The sequence below is a fragment of the Hetaerina americana genome, unplaced genomic scaffold (assembly GCF_022747635.1).
Source record: "Hetaerina americana unplaced genomic scaffold, ioHetAmer1.1.p SCAF_7, whole genome shotgun sequence".
In the NCBI taxonomy this organism is placed as follows: domain Eukaryota; kingdom Metazoa; phylum Arthropoda; class Insecta; order Odonata; family Calopterygidae; genus Hetaerina; species Hetaerina americana.
Window position 1 is genome coordinate 66,793,519 of NW_027287316.1, and position 27,051 is coordinate 66,820,569.

Genomic DNA, 27,051 nt, shown 5'->3' on the forward strand with positions numbered 1-27,051 from the left:
CTGTATAGACTGTTTCCATCCAAAAACCAACGCACCCTAAACGATAGAATACCAATAGCAATATTAACGTATGCGAGAATGAAATGGATATCGAGGTGTGCACATGGGAGGTGTGTGACGTGTAGGGAAATGGGAAACCGGGGGGGGGGGGAGAGAGAGGCGGCAAGCGCAAATACACCCCACTACCCGCCGGCGGGCGCGCCGCCGCGGAGTGTCACGTGACAGGTATCCGCATTATTCGTAAACGGTTTTTACCACCGCGACAAGTGACAACACCCCTTACCCCCCCCCCCCTCCCCGTCTCCCCCAAACGACTGCCGTCAGACGTCTTTCCGCTCGAGTGTGTGTATATATTCCGCGGGACTGATGTCGCCGTCCGTGAGGGGTTGAACCCTCGCCGACGAAGGGAAGGGGGGAGAGCACCACCCCGAAAGAAGACGGTGGAGAAGAGGGGGAAGTGGACAAGAAAGGGAGCAAGCATGTGCGCGCGAAATAACGAGGGGAACCAATGAGTGAGTCGGGAAAGGGAAGGGATAGAGAGAGAGAGAGAGGGAGAAAAAAAAAGACGAAAGAGATGCGCAGGTCTTTTGTGTTAGTGCGCGGGCGCGTGTGTTTTTGTTTGGGCGGTCGATTTGTTTTTCGACACATCTTGAGGCCTCGATGCCCCTTCCACCACCCACAGCGTGCGCAACATCGCCCGGCGTTGCATCTCGTGGTAAAAGCGATGAAAATGTATCGTTTGCACCGTCGCACATGCTGCGGTAGAAGATATCTTGAAAATAAGATTAGAGGGATCAAGGTTAGAACCAACCGAGATAAATTTTCAATCTTACAAGCGAGCGATAAGGGATCAGAATAACGGCTAACGATCACCCCGGGGGAAAATAGCGTTTTCTTATTCTAAGCAGTAGAGCGTGTAGCCAATTTTTTATTTTGCCCATGTATTAATGTTTTTCTTGTTACTAACAGCTAGCTTAGCATAAGCAGAGTTGTTTTTACACTTAGATACGCAGTGCTTTTGAAAAGAGCAGTTTCTTATTCTAAGTAGCCCAATATGTTGTCATACGTATTTTTTGTTACCCTTGTCTTTTTGTTTTTCTTGTAACAAACAGCTCGCTTCAAATGCGCAAAGTAGTTTTTTTTACGCTTAGATACCGTAGAGAATGTAGCTGTGGCTGTTTGAAAAGCATGGAGGCTGTGCCAGCCACTTTTTCAGAAACATTTTACTTATTCACTAGTCAACTACAGTTAAGCAAAAAATTAGCTGAAAAGGCCTGATAAGGAATCACCCGCTGCCACATACTCTATCGGTGGCTTGCAGAGTGTCATGTAGAAGAAAACAAAATAAAGACATCCTTTCGAATCCTGAATGGCGACGTTCCGCTCGTGCACCAATCCTAACGAGACGCTGAAGAATTATGTGCATTATCGCCGTGAAAAATATTCAGACTCCGTGTCAATTAATCAAGATCACATCGACACCAAAACAAGTTCTACGACGAAGTCCCATCAAGCAGCGGATATATTTGTTTTATAGGAGTTAAGGCACATGATTTAAACGGTTGAGCTTTGAATTATTACTTTAAGCAAGTACATATGGGGTTTATCAGGAAAGATAGTACGAACCTACATGTATCCTACATCCACATGGTGCCCTGCAAGCCACCAATATGGTGTGTGGCAGAGGGTGATTCAAAACAAGACGTACGATATCATAAATTAAGATTTTCTTAATTATTAGTGCCAAATAATTCGAGGAAAGTTAAAAATGATTACTAAATGCACATCCAACACGGTGTTCAAACATGAAATATTTTCCTGCACATGCAAGACTAACTCTAAGGAAAAAACTAAGATTAGAAGAAATATTGACAACATACTAGGGTAATTGAAAGGTAAAAAAAAAAAATCCTTCCCCCTCCCCTGGCGCGGTCGTTTGCAGTTATTCTGATCCCTTGTCGTTCGTGGGGAAAAAAAGCCGTCTGGAATCGGTCGTTTCTACACTTAATCTCTCTCTAATATTATTTACATGATACCTCCTACTGTAGTACGATGGGCTAATGATATACTTTCAAACAGCAACGCTTAAGAGATCTGCTTCCAATTAAATAATTCATAAAAATTACACCCCCCTGTTGAAGTCCTTCGTGGCAACTCTCATCTACGGGTAAGGATCTCCCGAAGGATTCGCCTCTCCAAATACCAAAGAAAACAGAAATAATAATAGGGTTGGTACTCGAAATTTAGAGAAAAATGAAAATTAAAAATTTTGTTATTCGGAGGACGTCTCATCCACGTGCATTATCGATACCTTGCGTGCGTTATCAAAACGCACGCAATGTATCGGCCGGTTTAGAGAATAAATAAGGATAGCAATAATAACTTCTAATTTGCATTCAACAACGTCACGGTAATTGGAATAATGAAAAACTGTTAAGAGTTTACAAAAACTGGCGTCAAAATTGAAGGTTAATCACGACATAAATAGAATTGGGTGAGAATGTGGAGGTACGATCCTGGCTTAACATAGTCTCAATTGAAAATTTAGGCGATGCACCACACGAAATCACTTGATAAGCGTAAGGGATGCCTTAAGCGAGGCGCGTAACAATTGACTCCGACAAGGCTCTCTTCTTAATTTAATTCCACGTCCGTTCAAAACTCTATTGAATCCCAACTTCACTCGAGTATCCTTTGGCGAAGCTGTGCTATTAATGTTGCCTTTGTAGTTAATCCACTGATATACCACCGTAAGTCACAAGTTCGAGTACACTATACAGTTATTTTTGTTCGCAAACCTGTTCTAATATTTAACGAAGAACTTCCGAGGAAAAAGCACTCATTCATTATGTATGTATGTTTGTGCCGTTGGAGCGTAGCGGAGAATTTCGTATAAAGGTACTCGGCTACCTCCGCCGCATGTGACTGACTGGACGTTTGAAATGCGACAACGGAAGGAATTTTATCGCGCGAGAACTATTCCAAAGAAATTACTTAACGCTGGTATTACCCCTAATACGAAGTCATTCTTAGTAAAGTTCGCAATATCTCCGACCCGTACAGCCGGAAATAGTTGGTCAGAAGCCGGGAGGAATTACGAGGTTTATAAAAAAAACTCGTACTTTTTTACGGAAAATTCTTACGACATCAAGTACGTTGACAACATACTCGAGGAATATTCAGTGCGAATCGTTTAAGAATTTAATTAAGATGAAAGGCTCACATCCTTAGGCTTGAGGGAAAAGTAACTAATTCAAAACCTCTGTATAGCGGTCCAGGTATGCAAGACACCCGCATACGAGTCAGTCGGCACAAATAAGCATATAATAATTGCAACCTTTTGTTAAAATTCCTTTATTCCTTCAGTTCGCTGAGGAGGGCTCAATTGTAGCCGAGATACACATATGCAACGCACACTCTCGTCTTTCCCTGTTTTTTTCTAACTTTGCTCAATTTGAGTAACATTCTCCCAGTAGTGAGGCCCTTTTTCAATGAGTGAGTGATTGTTTTCTACATCTACATAATACCCCGCAAGCCGCCGCAAGGGCGTGTGGCGGAGGGTCACCAACCGTAAAAAAGAACAATACCATATGCAAAACAACAACACGGAAAATTACACCCACAGCAGCGCACACACTCCTGCAAAAATGCCTTCATCAAACACTCACGCAAACACATATACCGCAAACCAACAAAAAACTGCACCCCAGGATGCAGCACGAAAGCCATCCAACAACACGCAAGCCAGGACACAACAAGCAAGAATGTGAAACTCAAATACCACAAGAACATGCACCACAAAACACTCTACCCCCCGAGGAGACTGTAAAAGGCAGGGAATGCGACCCACCGTTGCTGGTAGCAGGAATTTCCCCCGCGGACAGGGGCGAGGAATTGATAGGGAGACTTAAAAACAGATGACATCTACATCTACATAATACCCCGCAAGCCGCCGCAAGGGCATGTGGCGGGGGGTCACCAACCGCAAAAAGGAACAATACCATATGCAAAACAACAACATGAAAAATTACACCCACAGCAGCGAACACACCCCTGCAAAAATCCCTTCATCCAACACTCATGCAAACACATATACCGCAAACCAACAAACAATGCACCCCAGGATGCAGCACGAAAGCCATCCAACAACACGCAAGCCAGGACACAACAAGTAAGAATGTGAAACACCACTACCACAAGAACATGCACCACAAAACACTCTATGAACACAACACTAACACACGTTTTCCGGAATGCTTGTGAGTGTGTCAGCTCTGTGCTTGCCCCTGCCGCGGAATTTATTCCCGTAAATAGTCACGGATAGTATTTTTTTTTTTTTTTAAGGTAATCTACCGGTTAAGGTAGGTTTTTGGATGGACACAACTACCAAACAAATATTTTATTTCTCCTAACAAAACACAATATCCATCATCCTACTCTATATCAGGTCCCTCTTCATCTCCGCGTACTTTCTTCCTCCCTTCATCCCGTCCAACATCCCTATCCTGTTCCTTCCCTTTCCTCTTTTGCCCAACATTCTACCCTCCATCACAGTCTTCAACATCCCACTGCCGGTCATCACCCCCTTCATCCACTTTTCCTGCCTCCATAGGATTTCTCCCAACAAACCCCTCTCTTCGCCCACCATACCAAGTACTTCCTCATTTGTTTTCTTCTCTGTCCATTTCACCTTCTCCATTCTTCTCCACACCCACATTTCAAAAGCCTCCAATCTACGTCTATCCTCCTGCTTCAATGACCACGTTTCCGCGCCGTACATAGCTACGCTCCATATCAAAGTTTTTACGAGTCTTTTCTTAACATCCTTACTCAAAGTCCCCGTCATCAACTCCCTCCTCCTTGTGAAAGCCTCTTTGCCTAGCGCAATTCTTCTCCTTACGTCCCTACTACTTTGACCGTGTTGGTCCAAAACACTACCGAGATACGTAAACTGTTCTACCTGCTCTAGTTTTTGCCCTCCTATTTTAATGTTAAGCTTGCCCTTTTTCTTTCTAGAAAATCGCATAACCTTTGTTTTATTAATATTGATTCTCATCCCATACCTGTCGCACTGAATTTCCAATTCACTCAGCAATGCTTGCAGCCCCTTGGCTGACTGACAAACTAAAGCTTGGTCATCAGCAAACCTAACTGATTTTACGAATCCCCCGCCCACTTTCATTCCTACCTCGAGTTCTTCCCATGCCTCTTTGATCATTTCCTCTGCATACAGGTTGAACAGCAACGGTGATAATGGGCAACCCTGCCTTACACCCCTTCCTATCACTGCCCATCCTGACTCCCCGTTTCCCACCCGCACCTGAGCAGTCTGAGACATGTACAGGTTGCGGATTAGCCTCCTTTCCCTCCAATCTATTCCTATTTTCTGCAGAATACTCATTAGTTTTTCCCAATTCACTCTATCAAACGCTTTTTCGAAATCTACGAAACAGGCAAATACCTCCTGGTTGTGTTCTATATTCCTCTCGATTAATAATCTCATTACTGCAATGGCATCACGCGTACCTCTCCCCTTCCTAAACCCAAACTGATCATCCCCTAAGTAATCATTTGCCCTACTCTCTATCCTTTTGTTTATGATCCTGAGAACAACTTTAGCTGCGTGGGATATCAAACTAATTGTCCTGTAGTCCTCACATGACGTGGCCTTTACCTTTTTCGGAATCGGAACTAAAACTGCTCTCACAAAGTCTTCCGGCCAGATTCCCTCCTCATAAATGCTACGGATCAGCCCATATAGCCTCTTCCTCCCACATTTCCCTAAGCATTTTAAAAGTTCCACGGGAATGTTATCTACCCCCACGGCCTTATTTAGTTTCATCTCCCTTAATGCCCTTTCTATCTCATTGTCTAGTATGCCTGGACCTAAGCTGTCTTCCTCTACGTCATTTTCTTTTTCAATGTCTAACTTTGTAGGTCTGAGTTCTTTACTATACAGTTCTTCTATATACTCCTTCCATCTCTCTTGGATCTTTCCTGCGTCAACTATTACCTTACCCGCCTTATCTCTAACTGTTAGCATAGCTCTTCCTTTCTTACTTCCCGATAACGATTTAACTTTGCTGTACAGCGCACCGATTTCACCCTTCCTCAGCAGACTTTCCATATTCTCGCACTGCGTCTTCCACCATGCGTCTTTTGCCTTATTTGTTGCCCGCCTCAATTTATTGTTCAATTCTTTGTACTTCATTTTGCCTAATTCTGTATTTATATTCTTCCATTTTCGCCGCTCATCCATCTTTGTAATCATCTCATCCGTGATCCATGGTTTCCTAGTCCTTTTAGCGTTAACGGTTCCAATAGTGTCTTTTGCGGCTTTAGACAACCCTTTCTTGATCATTTCCCATTTTTCTTCGATAGTACTAAGCCCCATGCCATCCTCCATGATTTCCTCTACCGCCTGTTTGTATTCCTTCCTTTTCAACCCATTTAATGCTTCTACATTCCATTTTCTAACTCGCCGCCCCTGCCTTATTTTTTTGAAACGTACGCTACATTTCATAACAACTAAATTGTGGTCTGAGTCCGCATCCGCCCCCGGGAAGCTGTGGGAATTTATCACACTGTTCCTAAACCTGTGTCTAACCAGGATATAATCTAGCTGATATCTTCCTGAGTCACCTGGCATTTTCCATGTATACCTGCGTCTTTTGTGGTGTCTAAACCAAGTGTTGGTGATGACTAACCCCTGTCTCCTGCAGAACTCAACTGCTTTCTCCCCGCGGTCATTCCTCGTGCCTAAACCGTAGTCGCCCACCTCATCACCATCTCTTCCTTCGCCTACCGTCGCATTCCAAACCCCCATCACTATCAAATGTTTCCCAGCAGGAACACACGCGATCATGTCCTCTAACTGATCGTATATCCTATCGACCTCTTCTTCCTTATGGTTGCTCGGTGGCATGTATACCTGAATAATAACTAAGTTCGTCGGTTCTGCTTTTATCTCCACTAGTAGTATTCTATCCGTTACCTGCTCTATGTTGACTACGCTTCTTCCTACCTCTTCATTTAATACTATGGCAACCCCTCGTTGGCTCTCGTCCCCACCGCTGTATATTATTCTATACTTATCACTCCAGTAATCCCCGCTATCTTTCCATCTCACCTCGCATAGACCTAAAATATCTATATTTCCCCTTTCCATCTCTCGCTTAACATTCTCCAATTTCCCTGTCCTCATCATTGTCCTAACATTCCACGTTCCTATTCTAACTAATTTTGTCTTCTTCTCCTGCGTCTTCTGTCCTGCTGCTGCTGGTTTTCCCCTGCAAGGGTTTCGTGGGATGACGACCGCGGAAGCCTTGCCTCCCCCGCTGCCGGGCACGACACACGGCCGATTGGGCCGAGCCCCGTGGTTGCCAGGACTCAAAATATCTCTATTGTCCATCATATTTTTCTAGGGAATGATAATTGAGGTGGTTTCCCGTTGCCTTCCTCAATAGTGTTTTTAACGTGACACCATCACTTACTGGCCGCCCCACTGGGGTCAGACGCCATTGCAGCCGCCTCACTGAGGAACAGACGCTGCGTGGACTACCTTTCGTCTGGCTCCTAACCTTCGATCTATCTGGCATGGGTGACCCTACCAGGAGCAATTTTTATTACTCCTGCCAGCACAGCTCTAGGGGTCATCGGAACGCACAAGCCCTTCCACCACGTCAAGGTTGTAGTCCGGGGAGGGCACGGATAGTATATATCTGTTCATAAACCCAGGTATCCTCAACGGAGTCCCTTGAACTTTGTCAATGATCCCAATTGGGTTCGAGTGTTTGGGTATGTAGTTGATCATTGGCGAGGAAGTAACATTCTCGCAAACTACTGCAGAAGGGTGTCCTGGTTGAGAGGTTGTGGTTGGTCAATGTCGTGGAATTTCTTTTCCCACAAACTATCACAACAAAAATTTTGTTTTCATTGCGGGACGAGTGATGCAAAATTATTGCGACTTTCGGAGTTTTCATTTTATTTTATTAATTTAGGAGGCCATAGAGCTCAATTTCTCATATTTTATTTTACAGATAAGGGTAGCAGAGGGAGGATCGGAATATGAAATAATTTGCGGATCAGGGTCGCCCGTTAATCATCATCAGTGTTTCTGTAACTTACATGATGATTAAATTTAATGAGAGCCGATTCAGTCAGATTTGCAAGTAATTAAGCATCATTTATCCAGATAAACAAGGGATTGACGTCATTTTGTCTTATAGAAAGAAAGAAAACACAGCAATTCCACATTTACACTTTATTCAGACGACCATGGTTTCACCACTGCGTGGCATCTCCACCTGAAGATGCCACGCAGTGGTGAAACCATGGTCGTCTGAATAAAGTGTAAATGTGGAATTGCTGTGTTTTCTTTCTTTCTATACGATGGAAAAATTCCACAGAGTAACGGCTAAAACAGTCTCTGTCATTTTGTCTTGCAAATGAATACATTCCAGGTTAGGATATTAATCAAAATAAAATGAAAGTAACGAGATTCCCAAACTGTAGGAATTAGAAGTAAAACATTAAAATAGAAAGGAATATTTAAGATCCGGCGGAACAGCACAATTGTCAACGTAGTGAATAAACACCTATATCATACGAAGCGCTGTGGTAATCCAATTCATTTCATTGACCGATGGAAACTTTTATTTACTTAATTAATTAACTCCAGTAATCCCATACATTAGACAGCAAACGAATGGTGCTCAATCCGGTTTTTAGGCTATATCACATCAAATTGTTAAAAGTATCACCATAGAAGAATTCTGTGTACCTTAAAATTAAATTGAATCTTAAAGATTCAATTAAATTTAAGTGGAATGTTTGTCAGGGGTCAAACATTCTGCGGATCCCAAGGAGAAAAGTAGAAGTTATGCATTGAAATGTGATAATTGTGACGACGTATACTATATGTCGGGAACAGGCGGCCAGAAATTTTAATCTAAGGACTAAATAACATTTTAGTGCTTTCAAAAATAATTGGGAACTCAAAAGAGCAATTTTATCAGAAACGTTTTAAATTGTGACCACACCAGTGATTTTAATGCGAACATTTTATATTTGACTAAAATCCAATGTGAGCTTGACGATATAGAGCAACTAGAGGTGAAAAAAATTGGTGACCTTGATGTGGCCGTTGTCAATGAATATTTGTATCCCACCCTTTCTTTCCCCATCCTCGCAGCAGTTAAACAGTAGAACTCCCCTTTATTTTCATTCTCTCTTATTCTCCCACTGTTTCCCCACCTTCTCGTTGAGTGTAAAAGAGATTTGCTGTTTCCATTGCCTCACCTTTGACAAGGATGCCAATGCATTGAAACCCGTGTCGTGTACAACTATGCTACTTTGATTTGAGAAAGATTTCCATCAATCAATAAATTATCAGCGCAGTATTTTGGGAGGGAAAGAGAAATAATCACTTTGACAAAAGGAGGAATTTCAACGAGTAGGAAATGAACGACGGCCAAAATAACCGATAACATAGAGAAAAGATTAATAAGGATTTGAACATGGAGCGAGGCGCAGTACGGCTCAGTAAACTTGTTTTTTTTAGTCAATACAATGAGCGCGATACGAGTTTTATGACGAAAAAAATTAGACATTAATTTGGCAGTGAGGAAGAATTTGGACTAAGTTTCTGGACTAACAGGAGGGAGAAATGACGAAGATGTTGGGTCAAATACGAACAAGGTGGAGATAATGTGAAGTATTGGTGCGCTGAAGGCCGTGATAGATGGGAGGATGCCGTGATGGATGGGGAGGTTCGGTAGGCAGCGACGAGGGATTAAGAGGATGGGATTTTTGGAAGGCATTAAGGGCGTTAGCAAGCGTGATGCACTGATTGAGAAATGAGATAGGGGAAACAAGAGCTTAAGACTAAGAAGGAAGAGCTCAAAATTCCGTGAAAAGATGGAAAAATGTTTAGGGACCGCTGAACGAAAACTAAACTTCACCAATGTATTACCTGATGTTGACCAATGCGAGTCAGCTCCACATTTGTTTTCTTCACTTCCATACGAGAGGATTTTATTCCGCTCCAGTTTGCAAAAAAATATTCAAACACAGCCATCGCTAAGATTAAAACGCAAGGACATTAAAAAGGGGTGGTGAACGGCGATTCAAGCCTCTTAAAGAACGGTAGTATGCGTATTTCGTAAACAGAAATGATGTGAATATACAGTTTTTAAGCTCTCTGAGAGGTTATCATTTATTTATAAAAATATTGAATTTCGGCTATTATATTTCACCACAAATTGATTCATATCATTTAAACATTGTTTACAAATTTAAATCTTATTAGTACATAGAGGAGTATTAAATTTTTAAACCACAATTTAAATTTTCTGGCCACACCAAGGGAATTTTTATGGCTACACATTATACTGATAGGTTAGACCTCCGGAATAAAATAAGAGAGATAGACCGTCAACAACAAATTCGGGTACTCGCTCTTCCCTCTCACGACTCTCAATCATAACCCTATGGAACCCAAGAGGCCGAAAAAATTAATTTATTTGTACATTAGAATTCGAAGAATCGGTCAAGCACGACCATTGTTGCCTGATCTAAGAACATAGGCATGCATGCACAAGAGTGTTTTTGTATATTAGTTAACCCATATTGAAATTCATGAACAAAGTAATTATCCTTTAAGCATAAGCATGACTGGTGGCCTCGCCACATGCCCTTACGAGGTAATGTCTGGATGTAGATGTAATATGCGTGTGCATTGGACATTGTTGACTACCAAAAATGTGTAATTTCTTCAAACTAAATAATAATATATGTGTATACTACCTTGATCAAAAAGTTCCCGGAATAACCACCGTGTGGCGCTCCCATCGTTCCGATTTGAGTTCTGTTTTTTTGTTAAATTGGTACATCTGTTGTTGATATTCCCTTTAAATCTTAGTGTCATAACTTGACATTTGCAAAAGTTACGTAGCCAAGAGTACATCTATCTCTGTGTGTGTTGGCGATTTTTTACAATTTCAGAAATGGATTTAAATTTGCAACAACGAACTTGTATTAAATTTTGCGTAAAAAACGGATTTAGTGGCGCACGGACGTTGGAAATGTTGGAAAAGTGTTTCGGCAACGATTCTCTAAAAAAAACGGTCGTTTACCAGTGGCACGAGCGGTTCAGAAGTGGTCGTGAGTCAATCGAAGATGATGAACGCAGTGGCAGACCATCGACATCGAAAGTCGGTGAAAAAATTGATAAAGTAAAAGAAATGTTGGTCAATAACCGCAAATTAACCATCAGAGAAATAGCGGAGGACTTGAACATTGCCTATGGATCCGCCCAAGACATTGTGGTTAATGATTTGGGTTTCCGTCGTGTAGCAGCAAAGTTGGTGCCAAAAGACCTCAATTTCATGCAAAAAAGAGACCGTGTTGACGTCGCAAAAGACATGATTTGCGAGGCTGAATCCGATCCCACATTCATCAAAAGGATCATTACTGGAGACGAGACGAGGGTTTATGAGTACGACACGCAATCCAGACATCAGGCAAGTGAATGGCGTTCACCAAATGAGCCGAGACCAAAAAAACCACGTCGTTTTCAGTCAAAAAAGAAGGCAATGCTGACGGTTTTCATGGATTACAACGGTGTAGTGTATCATGAATTTTTGCCAGAAGGCCAGACAGTAAACAAAGAGTATTATTTGGGCGTTATGAGACGTTTGCGTGAAGCAATTCGCCGAAAGAGACCAGAAATGTGGGCAGAAAACTCGTGGATTTTGCACCATGATAACGCACCGTCGCACAGTGCTATCATTATTCGTAATTTTTTGACGAAAAATGCAACAAATACCATCCAACAGCCACCGAATTCACCTGATTTGGCTCCCTGTGACTTCTTTCTGTTCAATCGAGTTAAAAAACCATTACGGGGAACGCGTTTTAGCAGCCGAGAGGAAGTAATGGAAAAATCGCAGGAAGCACTGATGGACATACCGAAAACCGAATATAAAAAATGTTTCGAGGATTGGATCAAGCGCTGGCATAAGTGTGTTGCAGTCGATGGGGATTACTTTGAAGGGGACAATATAGATTTAGATGAATAAACTTGTATTTTTAATTTTCTGAATAAATTCCGGGAAATTTTTGATCAAGGTAGTATATATACACACACATATATTATATATATATATACACATATATTATATATATATATATATACACATATATTTTATATATATATATATATATATATATATATATATATATATATATATAAACCATAAACACAGTAATCTACCCGAAGGTCGGTTTAGTAGGTGATGGTGAGAGTTCACCCAGTACTAAGCCCTATACGGCGTGTGAAATTCACACATCAGTTCCCTGTGCTGGTTATGGTTTCCCAGGAGGATCTGGTACCCGAAAAATCACTTTAGCTTGGGTGGAGCTGCAGGTGCCCAGAGTGCCTAGCCCGGGAATCGAACCCCGGACCCTCCAGTCAGCAGTCCAACGCTCTACCCACTGGACTACCGCGACCCACACACACACACACATATATATACATATATATATATATATATATATATATATATATATATATATATATATATATATATATATATATCTTATAGTTGAAATAAAAGTGGGAAGGTGTGGTTACGTTTGAACTATTAGAACTTCTATATATATGCACATATGTTTTCTGTTTTTCGTGAGAAAGACATGTACGTATTCTTGAACCATTAATTTATAATCCTTCTGGTGTTAATCATTCAATGCCGTAAGAGCATGCATAAAATCTTGGATATTAGGTGTAAATATTTATAAAAAAATACAAGGTAAGATCTTATTTCATTATCATCATTGGCAAGAGTGCAGTTAGCATTAAGTTTTATCACAATAAGATATACCTGACATCGCGATGATTCCTCCCTTAACATCTCTGTGAAACTCGACATTGATAGTTTCATCAAGCACACGAAACGAATTCCTTCAAACACAATCGTGAATCGCACTTTTATTCAATCTGTCACCACTAAAGAAAAGCACGGCGAGAGAAATCACGTAGTTTTGTCGCACTATAAGCGAACGAGCAAGACGGAAAACGACGCGTTTCCGAAATATCTCCGGAAACAAGCGATAGGAGTGCTTTGATAAAGTTTCGGCACCATCAAGGCTCGAATGGAACTACAGCAACGCGACTCTAATTCCGACGACGGTATGAAAATTCCTTATATGATGGTGAAAAGAAAGCGGAAATTAATCATGACTGTTGACCACACTTTAATGATTGACGACGGACGGCTCCCGGTCCAAACAATCGCAATGGAAAGAATCGAGGGCGCTGTAGACAGACCAGAAAGAACGGTGTTGCTTAAGTATTGTAAACTTTCAGGTTAAAACGTTTGAAATCACACTTTTTTCGTTATTGTTCGTAAAATAAACCATGACCAGCAATGTTCCAGTTTTGTAAACAGAGGAGGAACTGCCTATTTCGTAAAATAATCACAAAAAGCGTGTTTTCAGTTCCCAAACCGTCATATTTCACTTGACCGATTTGAAAGGAAAGTTTATGATGTGAATAAAACTATTCATAGCTAAGTTTGAACATGAAATATATTTTTTAGGCTATGCAGATATCTTAGGGCAAAAGTAACGACATTATGACGTACATTCGGCTTATATATAACATCATGCAGAAATGCTTAATTCGATTTCAACGAGCAATCGAGCGGATATGTTCTTGAAACTAGAAGCCGAAAAGTTAATCATAAAAACCGACACTGTACATTTCACCACAATCTATTTTGCATTAAGTAACCTTTGAACTGACAATTTTTGCTTAGGAATTCGATATTTTGCACTACTAAATGTAAATTTAACTACGATGTGTTTGAATATTTGCGGAAAAATGACTTCCCGCGATACTTGGCTCCCGTAGCCATTTTCTCACTTTAGAATAGATACACTGTGACTTCACCACCGAGGAATTGTGACCCCTTGCTGGTTTCAAATGAGTAAATGGAGTGGGTGAGGCGCACACGGTCACAATATTTTCTTTCACGACCTGCGAGAAAAGAATGAAGCTTTCGCCACACTTACTTTCGAAGTCCAGGAAGACATCGTACTTTTGCGGGGAGCAGCAGTTAGAGTCGTCCCTGGAGAGTAGGCTCAGCAGCTTCCCCATCTTCTTCCGCGGCGCCTGAAGGGATGAAGGCTCCTCCTCGATGGGCCGCCAATATCCACCGATGGCACGCTCTTAGGACGGCGAAGGACTGCCGACGAGAAGTGGTGTGTCCGGGCGTAAGGAGGGAACGGTTGATCCTCCACTCGGTCTGTCCTGTCCTCTGCGGAGGGTTCATTCACTGTCCGGGGTCATAGACGGGTGGGGCCGCGGCGGCCTGCGGGACAAAAAGACACCGGGGAAGTTGAGGGACGACGTCGGGGAAATCCCACCGGAACCAAAAAAGCACCCTGGGGTACCACGAAGCACACCAGCCAGGCACTTGTCGGATCTGGTCGGTCGTCTAGTTGGAGAATTTATCAGAGAAGAACTCCACACCACCGAACAGGGGCAAACGATACACCAACGAATCGGGCGATGCGGTATTGGGGCGCGGAAGATCTCCTGAACTCGCCGATCGAAACGTTTCGTGTCACACCAGTTTCTATCACATTCGCACCCGACGTCTTCAACCGCGTTCGGTGCTTGGGTGGAGCTCGAGGTATCTTTATGGTTCGTAAAATTCGCACACTTCGAAGTATGCTTGGGATAAGGAGGGCAGTTCCTTCCCAGCAGTGAGTTGCCGGCACAGAGGATATCGCACAAGAGACGTCAAAGGGCTTCACCCTCGGGTTTGTACCCGGGACTCTCGCGCAATTATCCGGTTCGACTGGAGGCGCTCGAAGGCCTTACCCGCTCGCGACGTGACGCGAAAAAAGGTTTGAGGAGCACTGAATTAGGAGGAGGAAGAGGCGAGTCCGTATGGGTCCGCGGACGCCCCCTCTTGAGCGAGCGTGGAGAGAGGCGAGAGTGGGGAGGGAAGAGGGGCGGGTGTACGGAGGGAGGGGGTGAGGAGGGCGGGAAGGGGAGGACCGAGGGGGGTTGGGGTGGAAGAAGGGGAAGGAGTGTGTCTCTGTGTCGCATGGAGGAGGGGTAGGAGGAGAGGGGCATGTCCTCTGGTGACGTGGACGAGGAGAGAGAAATGGTGAGGCGTTCTCTGAGGAGGGCGCGTCTTCCCTGAGGGGGAGAAGCGACGCGGGGGCGGCAAGAGAGTAGGAAAACTCGGGACACGGAGGGCGTTGATGTCCCCCGTGGGGGGGAGAGGGGGCAGAGAAAGAGAGTCAGCAGGAGGTAGCACGGATGACGTAGGAAGTCTTGGAGTAGGGAACGAGATCAAAACGATATTGTTGCGGATGGGAGGGAGGTTCAGAAGACAAAGGCTGATGAATCCCACCTTACGTCAAAGATCTCAAGGCCCAAGACTGGTTACGTGCGGTGACTTGCCGGGAGATATACATGTAATCTACATGTATGAATGGAAGGTGGGGGAAATCTTTATTCATTGGGAGAGCCATGCGTTAACGCTAGAGAGACGACGAGCGTAATATGTGTTGGATGAATCACGTCAGTAATCGTGAATGATGGGGACAAATGTAATTGACTTTTTTTTTAATTAACCAAGAGTTATCAGTAATAAAACCACAGTGATTAACCCCGATGGTTTGTTTGAAAAGTGAGAATAGAGCTATATACGATTCGTATATCTACCCAATGCGCCACAAACAGTCACTAGGGCGTGAGGCCGGGGGTGTTAGGGCATCAGGCGTACATGCACTCATATTGGCTCATAAATGCGTTTGAATATATGTTAGCTCATGCACAATCACGCTCGTGCACGTACGCGAATATATAAATCACGAAACAATATGCGAGTAAGTCTCAATCATTACATTTTAATATTTAACTTAATATATATTCGGGTTCTTGGGTTCGATTTTGTTATGATAACGTATCGTACGAGGGATGAACGAGTACTTGAATACGTCACACACCATATTGAAATGGAATAACAAAGTCAATAATTTAATTTCATTTCAATTTGTTATGTAAATTCTATAAAGTCACGCCGGAGACAACAAATTTCACGTCACATACCGGTATCAAGCTATCTCATTGAAATAAGGGAGCTTGAGACCGGTAGGTGAAATCTACCGACATAATGTGCGGCCATAATAACTCCATTGGTTTATCAATTGAACTCAGGTGTCCTGCACTTTTCTAAAAGTTAGTTTTACCTTTCTCTGCGAGTATCGAGAGGCTCCTAACTCAATTCCTCCAGTATACACGTCAAGCTGACTCTCTTCTCATAGCAATTTTTAACAAGTCTGGCAAATTATCTCTGAACTTCTTCCAATTCTTAAATTAGTGTTTTATCTCATGGATCTCAAATATGTACGCAGTAAAAATATTTTGAAAGAAATGATTCTTTTTTTTACGATTTTAATCATGGCTAAGGTCACATCGTGCAACAAGTTTAAAACCATGGTAATGCAACTCATGGCCTTATAATGTATGCAATTCAAGTCCGCAAATCTTCCGGTTGGTTGGCGAGCGCGTTCGTTTCCCAACGTACAAACTGGGTCGCTGAGAAATTCATTGAATTTAATTTATTTCAACCTAAGACTCACGTCCATGCCACTTTTTAAACCCTCAGGATTTAACGAGCTCCAAAGTAACTTGAGAATCCTAAAATTTTTACTAGAATTTTCGAGTTTCTTGCAGAGTATATATCGTCGTACACGTGGAAATAAGTTTTCACTATAAAATGTTCCATGTACGGGGCTCGATATACGAGAAAAAAGAATCTGAAAGGATTTGAAATGCATCATATTTATCGTACGTTCAAGTCCAGAGAGAGAGGAAAATGACATGAGTGCCTTATTACTCTATCTAAATATAGGGTTAGCATGAATGGATGGATTATAAGCAGCAAACGTATCATAACTATTCGATTTTTTACAAATTCTTTCCCCAGATCCAAGCACGGCTTGTGGGTTAATAAATTGCTCTCTGCTGTGACAGTAAGTCATAATCTCTTAGCAGATAGAGAGAAGCAAACGAGAAGTGGCGCCAAATGATATCGCACACATATATAGATAAAAGGAGGCTACTTCAACTCGAAATATGCGGTTGAATTTTCAGGAGAAATAGGTAATAGCTATCGATGACTCAAATACACCTACACTTCACAATATTAGTTCAAGCATGCATGTGAATAAACACACGTACACACATATATGATGACTACATACAGCATAAAATAATTGGCGTATTTGACGAAAGCATTACATTATAAAAAAATTAAATATTTACATTTTTTAAATTTAAATTTATTTCATCAATCATATCATTAAATATTGCTAATTTATAATCTCAAAAATGTTCGAGGGATTGGGTTCCATTTTGTCACGATTACGTATTGTGCGAGGGAGGAACGTGAACTTGAATCTTTTGGAGACGACGGTACTAAGTGACGCTGCTGATGTAATTATCAGTGAAACACACCGAAAGATGCACGCGTTACCATACTAAGGTTAATAAATAAATAACAAAAACACAAAACAATGTAAACTAATTCGAGGTTCACCAATTAATCTGCTGAAATATGTAATACACGCGTCCCTTTGGGGCTCCCCTTGGAAATTATTCTGCAACAGCGAACGTGACGCCCTCTTTCGTTCCGAATACTTCCAATCGTGGGATGAAGCTGTCGACCACAGCGCGTAATATATGGGTCTGCCTATAAAGGGAAGCTCCTCGTTGCGGGAAGAGGCGGACGAGAAGGACACGGGGAAATGTTTCGTTCTGCTTTGGAAGAGGGGGTTTGCGGAGCGAGGAAAGTGGTACGCTTGACGTGTTTATGCGTTTGACGGACTGTAAAAGGCATCAAGTTTGTCGAGGCTGTGAGCAAAGGCGAAGTCAAGGAGGAACACTCTCCCGTGGTGAGGATGAGCCAAAGAAAGTTAAGGCCACGTTTCGGTATACGACGCATGTATCCATGGGAGAAAACGTTAATTAAGGAAATGGACAGGGTTCAGTGAAAATCCGTTCCGTTTGTTGTAAAACTGTTACGAGATGAGGGTACTTCAGCGTGACCGGTATATCGGAGGAATTCGGTTGGGAGCTTCTTGAATCAGGATGAGTGCTGGCAGGACTTCAAGACTTTTAGAAAGGTACATGACACCCGAGTTTCATTTCGACACAGGGTAATTATTATGGCACCATATTCGACCACCGGGATACAATAAGAGCGATAGACGGCGTCAAAGCACTCATACTTCCCTCATACGATACGCTATCATAACAAAATAGGAAACCCAAGATCCTGAAAAAAATAATACAATGACAAATTTAATTATTTCATCAAACACAATAATAATTACGTGAATGACATGTGTGTATGTATGCGTGTGTGCATTATAATTGGCATACTACTGCTTAAGGTACCTTTTAAATGAGCATAAACTATAGGTATAATTGTAAAACAATTCATTTCCTTGGATCTCCTAAACAAAAACACAACCTGGAATCGTTGTTAGATGAATTGTTGAAATAGGCATTGGATGGGTGCAAGTTACCAAACTATTCTCTTATATTTCCGAACAAAATACTACCCAACATCCTGCTCTACCATAAGAATACCCGCCCCTCTCCATCTCCGCATACTTCTTTCCTCCCTTCATTCCGTCAAACACCCCTATCCTATTCCCTCCCCTTCCTCGCTTGCCTAACGTTCTCCCCTCGTATCACATTCTTCATCATCCCATTCCTAATCAAAACACTCCACATCCATCTTTCCTGTCTCCTTTTGGATTTCTCCCAACAACCCTCTCTCTTCCCCACTACCACAGCGTCGCTTGTTTTCCTTTCTGCCCATTTCACCTTTTCCAACCTTCTTCACAACCACATTTTTAAAGCCTCGAATCCATGCCTATCACTTGGCTCAAATGACCATGTTTCCGCGCTGCACTAAACCACGCTCCTTATTTAAGTTTTGACGAGCCTTTTCTTAATATCCTTACGCCACATCCCTGTCATCAACTCCGTTCTCCTTGCCTGATGCCATTCTTCCTCTTGTGTCCCTATTACTCCGAACATTTTGGTCCAGAACACTTCCTAAATGGTTAACTGTTCCACCTGTTCCAGTTTATGAACTCCTGTTTTAATATTTAACTTAGCCTTCGTCTTTCTAGAAACTTTTTTGTTTAGTTACTAGAATATATTTTATAACTAATGAATGAGAAAATATTTCTACAGGCACGGTTCGTGCCATAACATCCCCCGCAACGCACCCTTTCGGGGTAATGCGTAGATTTAGACGAAAATCGACGTGCTCGTCCACTAGTGACTACGCATGGCGAAGAGTGATTGGGAACACCTAACCGTGAGAAGGAGGAACGGAAGAGATTTAATAAGGAGTGAAAATTGTGGCGGGAATCCAGAACCCAATACCGTTCGTTTCTCAGGGGTTAGTAACTTAACGAAACGGAAAACGTGGGAGATTTCCATGGAGCCGTTTTGCGAGCTGATTACAACGGGAAAGAAACTTCGATATTAATTTCGAGTGATTGACACGCGGCTATTACTCGCACATTATCATTTGCCAAATGATAGGTTTCGTCCGAAAGCCGGATGCGGAATGACGTAGTTTTTAACCAGTCGTTCGTAACTTGCAACCTTTATAAGCATTACCGAAATGGCACAATGAATCGCATAACTATTTCCATTGGTTTGAAGTATTTAATTCTTTTGTCAGTAGCCAGCATTTACTTCACTGGTCTAATTTACTACTCTTTAGCTCAACCTCGAAAATTTATCTCCACTGAATAAATAAACTCTTTGATATATTAGGTAAAATATAACTGTTGGAATGAAAGAAAAATGGAAACGCATTAATTATTAATAAATACTTTGGCAGTGAATATTAATCAATATTTACTTTCGATGTTGCATGCCTGGTGTTGAAATTACCCCCTGCCACACAACATAGCGGTAGAGTTTTCAGGGTACCCTGAGGATGTACGTAGATGAAAGGAGTAGGAGGTGTTTTTGATGACGATGGGAGACAAAATTAAGGTTGTATCAAAAATCCCCCCCTGCCACGCACCATAAAGAAGGGAATTTCAGGGTACCATTCTGATGTAGACAAATGGAAAGGGAGGTTGTTTCGGATAAGGAGGGGCGACAGAAATTAAGGGTGTGTAAGGAAAAAATAGGTGGCGTAGTAGCACACAGGGTTAGAAAACTGGCAGGCGGGTCAGGGTTCAAATCCTGTTGAAGCCTCTGGACTCTCCAAGCTCACATAAGCCGTGGGCTTTTCTGAATAGTACATAATCCGGGGAAACCACGGGGAGCATCACTGGGAGAGGGATTGGGACCCTTTTACCCCTACGCGTGGATTTCACACTCTGTAGGGATTAACACGAGTGGAACTCTACTCACGCCAACTAAACCAGTAATTGGAGTAGTAACTAACGCTATAATATTCGTAATGTTCACCATATAATGGGGGAGTACATGCAACATTAATGGAGTGATTTGTCCCCTCCTCCACTTCCACATGCCCATTCAGTGGATCGCGGGGTGCCATGTTTATGTGAAAGTATGGAGCAGAAATAGAATGGCTGATGACCTAACACCCCCTGACAACACGTCCATGCAACTGCTTGCAGGGTAGTATGTAGATGTTGATGGAACCAATCTTATGTCAGCCAGTTTATTGCGACTGTTAAATGAATTAGCAAAGTAAGAATATACGAAAGGGATGTAATGGAGAAGACTGGAATGCAAACAAAGAGGGCTCGATGAGGAAAACTCATTAGGGATTCGGGAATGTTAAAAAAAATGGGAAGAAAAGTTTTCCACAAGTCTTGATAGGTTCAAGAATATTTCGACGAGTTTTATACCAGTCGTTTCGGGTGAAGTCACGTGGTCACATAGTATGCACGAGGTGCATTCAAGTTCTAAGGCCTCATCATATTTTTCTGAATAAAACTACTCACACGGGAAAGCTAACAGTTCTGTTACTTCTCAAGGTGATATCCCTGTAATTGTAGATATATTTCACAAATTCGACGCCATTATTCCAAGGCCGTCGATACTTTGTTTTGTAAGAAACCCTTTTGCTCACTGGAACATGATTGATGCGAGAAGACTGGGAACCGACTAATTTGGCCTTCTTTGAATTGTCGCACCCACGAATGACCACTTCACACATCCAAAATACCATCGCCGCATGTCCTACACAATTTACGATGAATTTTGACGGGTTTTAAACCACGCAATCGAAGAAAACTGTAGATTACACGCTGTTCTTGAACACTAAAACGATGCAATTTTAAGCATTGGAAACGTTTATCCCTCTAGCGCCAGTTACACAAACCCCGAGGACTGTACAGTGCAGCCATCTATATTTTTTATTCATAAAGATTGTCCACGTATTCCAAGATGAATAATGTTAAAGTAAAACTTTGTGATTCCAAGCATAAAATAAACTTTAATGCGCCCTAGGTTTCACTGCTGTGCAGCATTATCAGGCAAAGATGTCTATGCCTGATGATCCTGCAAAGCAGTGAAACCTAGGACGCATTAAAGTTTATTTTATAAGTGTAATTACAAAGTTTTATCTTGAAATTATTAATTCTGAAACAATTCCAAAATGTTATGCCTGAAACGATTAATTACATCACGTACTTCAAGTTCAACCAAAAGTTTATTTCCATCTACTCCCAACCCCGAGAAAAAAATGGGTACCTTACATCAAACGTAAATTCTGGTCAGGGAAACTCGATGCCGCATTTATTATTCATGAGTTTGAAAACAAAAACCTACGTTTTTAATTTCATCTGAGGTATTTAAATAAGTGTTCCAGCTTAGAGACCGCCCAGACACCACGTAATGCGTTTTAGATAAAATGCCAATTACAAAATATTAAAATTGATCCATCCTTCTTATCTCTCTTAAAAAATCAATCCTAGGTTTCCTCACTTACGATTTCATTGTCAATGATGTCTCTCGTTTGAATTAACTAACTTTGTCATTAATAATGATGATAGTTCAGAGGGAATATAAGAAAAGTCGGTGTTTACAACTTTTAGTGATGGCAGTCAGCAGGGCCAGTTAAAAATTAACAATTGGAGTTTTAGGAGGATGGAAAATTAGGTTATGGAGGGTGGGAAAAAATGAACTTGGACAGAGTGGAGAGTAAACGAAGAAGTGTTTGACGTGATTTTTCTCATTCCTAGGGGCCTGGGTAGGAATCTCGGCGGTGACAGGAATTTTTCGATTGCATCCCGATCCCTACTTGGGTGTCACGTGGAGAGCACCTCAAGTGAATTTCGCAGGCCGTCAGATGTGACGTCAAACTGTGGACCCCTTGAACCCTTTTGTTTACATCTATTCACACAAGACTCCTCAAAACCACCGCGAGGGCGGGTAGCAGTGGGTGTCAGGGCACCGGCCATGAATGCAGAAACATAAGTTCATACAAACACTTGCATTCCTGTCAGCTCATATTTAACTCTCGTGCATATATACACGTACATACCTACCTGCATTCATCATGTGATAATTATTACCCTAGGCCAATTCATTAAACTTAAGAATTAGCTTAATTTTTTATTTTTCCAGGCTCTTCGGTTTGATTTTGTCACGATTTCGGGTGTCTTGTGAGGGAAGAACGAATACTTGAATTTGTCGGTGACTTTTCGCTCTTTTTAATTCCGGCGGTCGAATCTACCGAAGTAACTCGGTGCCATAATAAGTCTCTCAGTGTCATAAGGAAACTGTGCCATTTTAAAATCTTGATTTTAATCTTGAAATCTTTAAGTCTTGATTGCTCTCTCGGACAATCAAAGGGCTCTCGGACAATCAAAGGGCTCCCGGCCTAATCCCTCCAGCATACCCGCGACGCTCACTCGATTTTTGTAGTAATTTTTAACAAACATGACGGATTTTCTCAGGACCTTATATAAATCTTTGATTACAGTATTCCTCCACAGATGCCAGATAATTTCCGCGTGTTCAAATTGCGACCTAACTAAAGCGGAGTAAAACCTCTCTCTTATTTTTTTTTCTTTACATTTTCCTACAACCCGTCTAATGAAGTCTATCTACTTTAATTCTTCTCCCATTAAGAATAGTCCAATGCCGACATCAGTTTTCCCTTCACCCTCCTCTTCCCAATTACTTGAAATACTACTCCCCTACCGAATTACCCTCTTATCCCCTAATGCTGCAAATTACTCTTGGATACCGGTTGGCCCCATAATAACCACCACTCTGCGGCCCGCTCTTCCCTGTAGGCATTCGAAAGCTGACCTTATGCTTGCCGCCAAGCCAGTAGAGAGGAGGATGAAGGGGAGATGCGATCCTGAGGGTGGGTATTAGTGGGTGGGCGGAATGAGTAGGTTGTGGGGGGAGGCTTTGGGATAGCAACGTTTGATGGTTGATTCGGAGGCGATATTGTCTGTGGAAAGAGGGGGAAGGGCGGGAGTGGGAGGGAGGGAGAGGGGGGGGGGTGTGGCCCATTGGTGGAATGATCGAGGGCGGCAGCGAGGTCGAGGAAACAAATGCCGGATCACGTGCGCACATATGGGAAATTGTCTGCTTGGCTACAAGCTTGACGCGTGCTCCCACACCGCTTTCAATTCACGAGAGCTTCTAACCTTCGGTTAATGGGGGGGGGGTTTAATTGGCGGAAAATCAACCTAGAAAATCAAAGAAAAAAAATCTACCGTGAGAAAATATTGCTAAATTTCAATTTTACAACTCGAATAAAAAGCAGACGCCAAGGTTGGTGTCATGAATATATACATCTTTTCTCCTAAAACGCATGAGTGAGACGTAATGGACGGTGCTTCCAAATTTTTAAACTGCGGACCTTATAAGAGTTGGCGTTGTCATATTTATTTTAAGTTAGGAGCTCCCGGACAGGGTTCGGAAAATTATCACACTATAAATGACAGCCACGCGTAGCGTTCAAAGTTTTTGGCCCTTTTACGATTCTCCTTTCTCCATATGACAAATTGAGATTGGTTTATCCTAATTTTGTCTCATCTGCCTCTTTGTCGTCCTTGCGTTTTTTTTGTTCTTTATCATTTTGCGCTCCACAAAAAAACTCATATTGCGTACTTCAAAATTTAATATCAATGCTTCCGCCCGCTGGATCAAGAGAGGAATTAATTTTATTAGTTTACTGTTATTTTCAATTTTCTTGACGAAATTTTGGTCCTCCCCGCGCGGCTGACTCCACTGTATCTCGCCCGATATGAAATCAGCACAAATTTGGGTCAAAGAGCCCGGAAAAAATGAAATTCACAATAAAACTGAAATTTTTTGAATTAGCCAACCAAAAAATTTACTGCATGGTGCATATGTATAGGCATGGTGGGGATGGAGAGGGGATTGTTGGGAGGAATCCAAAGAAGGCAGGAAGGATGGAATCAGAGCGTAGATTGACGGTGATATGTTGAAGACTATAATAGAGGGGAGAGCGTTAGGAAAGCAGTGGAGGGGAAGGAATAGAATTGGGTGTTGGGCGGAATGGAGAGAGGAAGGAAGTATTCAGAATTGAAGAACAGTATGATGCAGTAATGTGGGGTGTCAGGTTGTGTTTTTGTTATCAGAGGCAAGTAAATGTATCGTTATACTGTTTTATAGGGTACATGCAGGGTCTGTCCCAAAAATAAGTAGAATGATTTTGTGTCTCCAATGCAGATGACTGGATTGGGGTGATTTATGGTGGAAAAGGTAATGGGAGATCTTGGGAAATCAACATGACCCACGTCAGTTGACTGTGGGCATTTATAGTGTGCGGATTGTTGCTAGACTGGACCCCTATTCGACGGTCACGTCACGAATTCACGATGTCACTTTCATTGGAGCAATTCTACGCGATGAAATCGTGCATTAAGCTTGGAAAATTGGATTCGGAGACCAAGACCGTGGTTAAGGATGCTAACGGAGATGAAGAAATATCCCAAGGGATCGTTTTCTTCTTGCACAGGATGTTCTAGGAGGGTAAGGAGAAGGTTGACGATGAGGGATGCCCTGGACAACCATCAACAACACAAGGTGATGAAGATGTGCAAAAAGTGAGGCACATGTTCAAGAGGCTTCGACGAGGGTCATCAACGGAATCCCCAAAGAAAATTTCCAGCGGGGGTACGGGGAATGGGAGCAACGTTATACTAAGTGTGTAGCAGCTCAAGGAGCATACTTTGAAGATTATTAAGTCGATGTAAGTATATCGTCAATAAAATTCTAGTAAAAAAATCAGTCCTACCACTTTTGGGTGCAACCCTGTACATCAAATATTAGAAATATTAATTAATGAATGGCCTCACATTTCTAGATGTATGGTTGGTGCCCTAACACCCTCTTCTCACTTTGCGGGGTATTATATATGTAGATGCATCCAATGCCAATTACTCGACACACCATTTTTCCGTCTTCCAACTCTCTTATTGGGGCACAAGTATTGGCTCATTCGACTTCAAACACTCTACATACAACACATGACATCTACCCATCAATTGTATTTCAAGATGTTATTGTCAACCAATGAAAATTTCTGCACTGAAAAAAACATGCCCCTGAACTTGGAGTGTTAAAGTGGCACTTACGTTCCGACGAGAGATATGCCGAGAAGTTAAGAGTTTAAATGGGCACATCTCCTCGGTAACTGCAATTCGTTTAACTAGTCTTCATTAATCTCTATACTATCTAGATGAAGGGAGAGGGGGGACGGAGACGGAATAGGCTGATGAAAGGGGGTGATGTTAGGTGGGGACAGAAAGAACCTTAAATGAAGATGTATCTGGTGTCATCGAATCCCCTCTTTCAACCTTGACCCTCGTGGAAACGGGGCAAGGGGCAAAAAAAATGAAGAAAATAAACAGCGGACAAGAAGAAGTAACAATCTCCCTGCCACGGTGGGACAAAGACGACACTTATCGACGACTAAATGAACAACAAAGGGGATGTTAGCAGAAACTGAATAGAAAGACGATCATCTCGTTCGTAACTCACCGGGAGGTATGTTAAGTAAACAGGACATGCGTTGCACGGCTATTACTAAAAGTCAACCAGAGAACCTATTATTCGAAAACTTGGCCGCTGAATTTTTCAATTGCCGCCACTGATCGATGGAACCATTCCTTCTATCCAGAACAGCGCGTTCTTCCAATTACAAGTACCAACTGGAAGAATTTCTCCAAGCGAGGGGCGATTTTGCTCGCTAAGCGAACGCTTCAAGCTGGAAATGTTTCGGAAAAGCATGTATGGATTTAATTATACTTAGCAAAATCTATATTTGCATTGAATGAAATCCCAAAGTACCATGCGTTGAAAATATCAGTTTCGGAAATGTTAGTTGCGTTCAGTAAATATGTCGGCAAACGCGGATAAAAACCATGTTGTTATTACATTCAATGTAATTTGCGTGGTTACCATAATTTTTGCGAATATTTAACCTCTGGTGGGGGAGTGGAGGGGGCGGAAGAGTAAAAATGTTGGCTAAGAAGATTTACTTGTCAAACATGAAGTGATGCAATATTTAAGTTGATATTCATGGAGGGAAGTTGTTAATCTAGATAGTAACCTTAAATATTCGCGTCGCAAACCACTTTTAAACAGGAAAGATATCATCCGGACAGAGTAATCGCAAAACTTGCTGTCTCATGGGAGCATTCCATTTACATCGTAAGGTAGTGAATCGTGAGTTTGTAATTATTCAAACCAGGAATTCAATTAGCCTTTGCAATTACTCGCTTCGTTTAAGCGAAACAAATAAAAACAGTGGTTTACTAACTCGAAAAATGGGTTCAACCTTAAATCAGGACAAAAACGAGATTTTCGCAGTTTCAAAAAAAAACAATTCGTCTTGCCTGGCGATCGAACTCGGATCGGTCAACATTCGGTCGAATGCTTTATACAGTTGAGCTACCGAGGCACCCTCTTACTCAGCATATTTATTAAGGGGTGGATATCGAGTGTATCTGGTTCGATTCCTG

At 42.1% G+C, this 27,051-nt stretch overlaps 1 protein-coding gene across 2 annotated transcripts in view; it reads right to left on the reverse strand.

The window, feature by feature from the left end:
• The window catches only part of LOC139696710 (CYFIP-related Rac1 interactor B), a 253,975-nt gene that overhangs the window by 73,106 nt on the left and 153,818 nt on the right, over positions 1-27,051 (reverse strand). For both annotated transcript variants that reach the window (XM_071595547.1, XM_071595546.1), the window contains one exon: positions 14,077-14,375. In XM_071595547.1, the coding sequence (XP_071451648.1) occupies positions 14,077-14,161 (85 nt within the window). In that variant the 5' untranslated portion in view covers positions 14,162-14,375. The remainder of the gene's footprint in view (positions 1-14,076; positions 14,376-27,051) is intronic.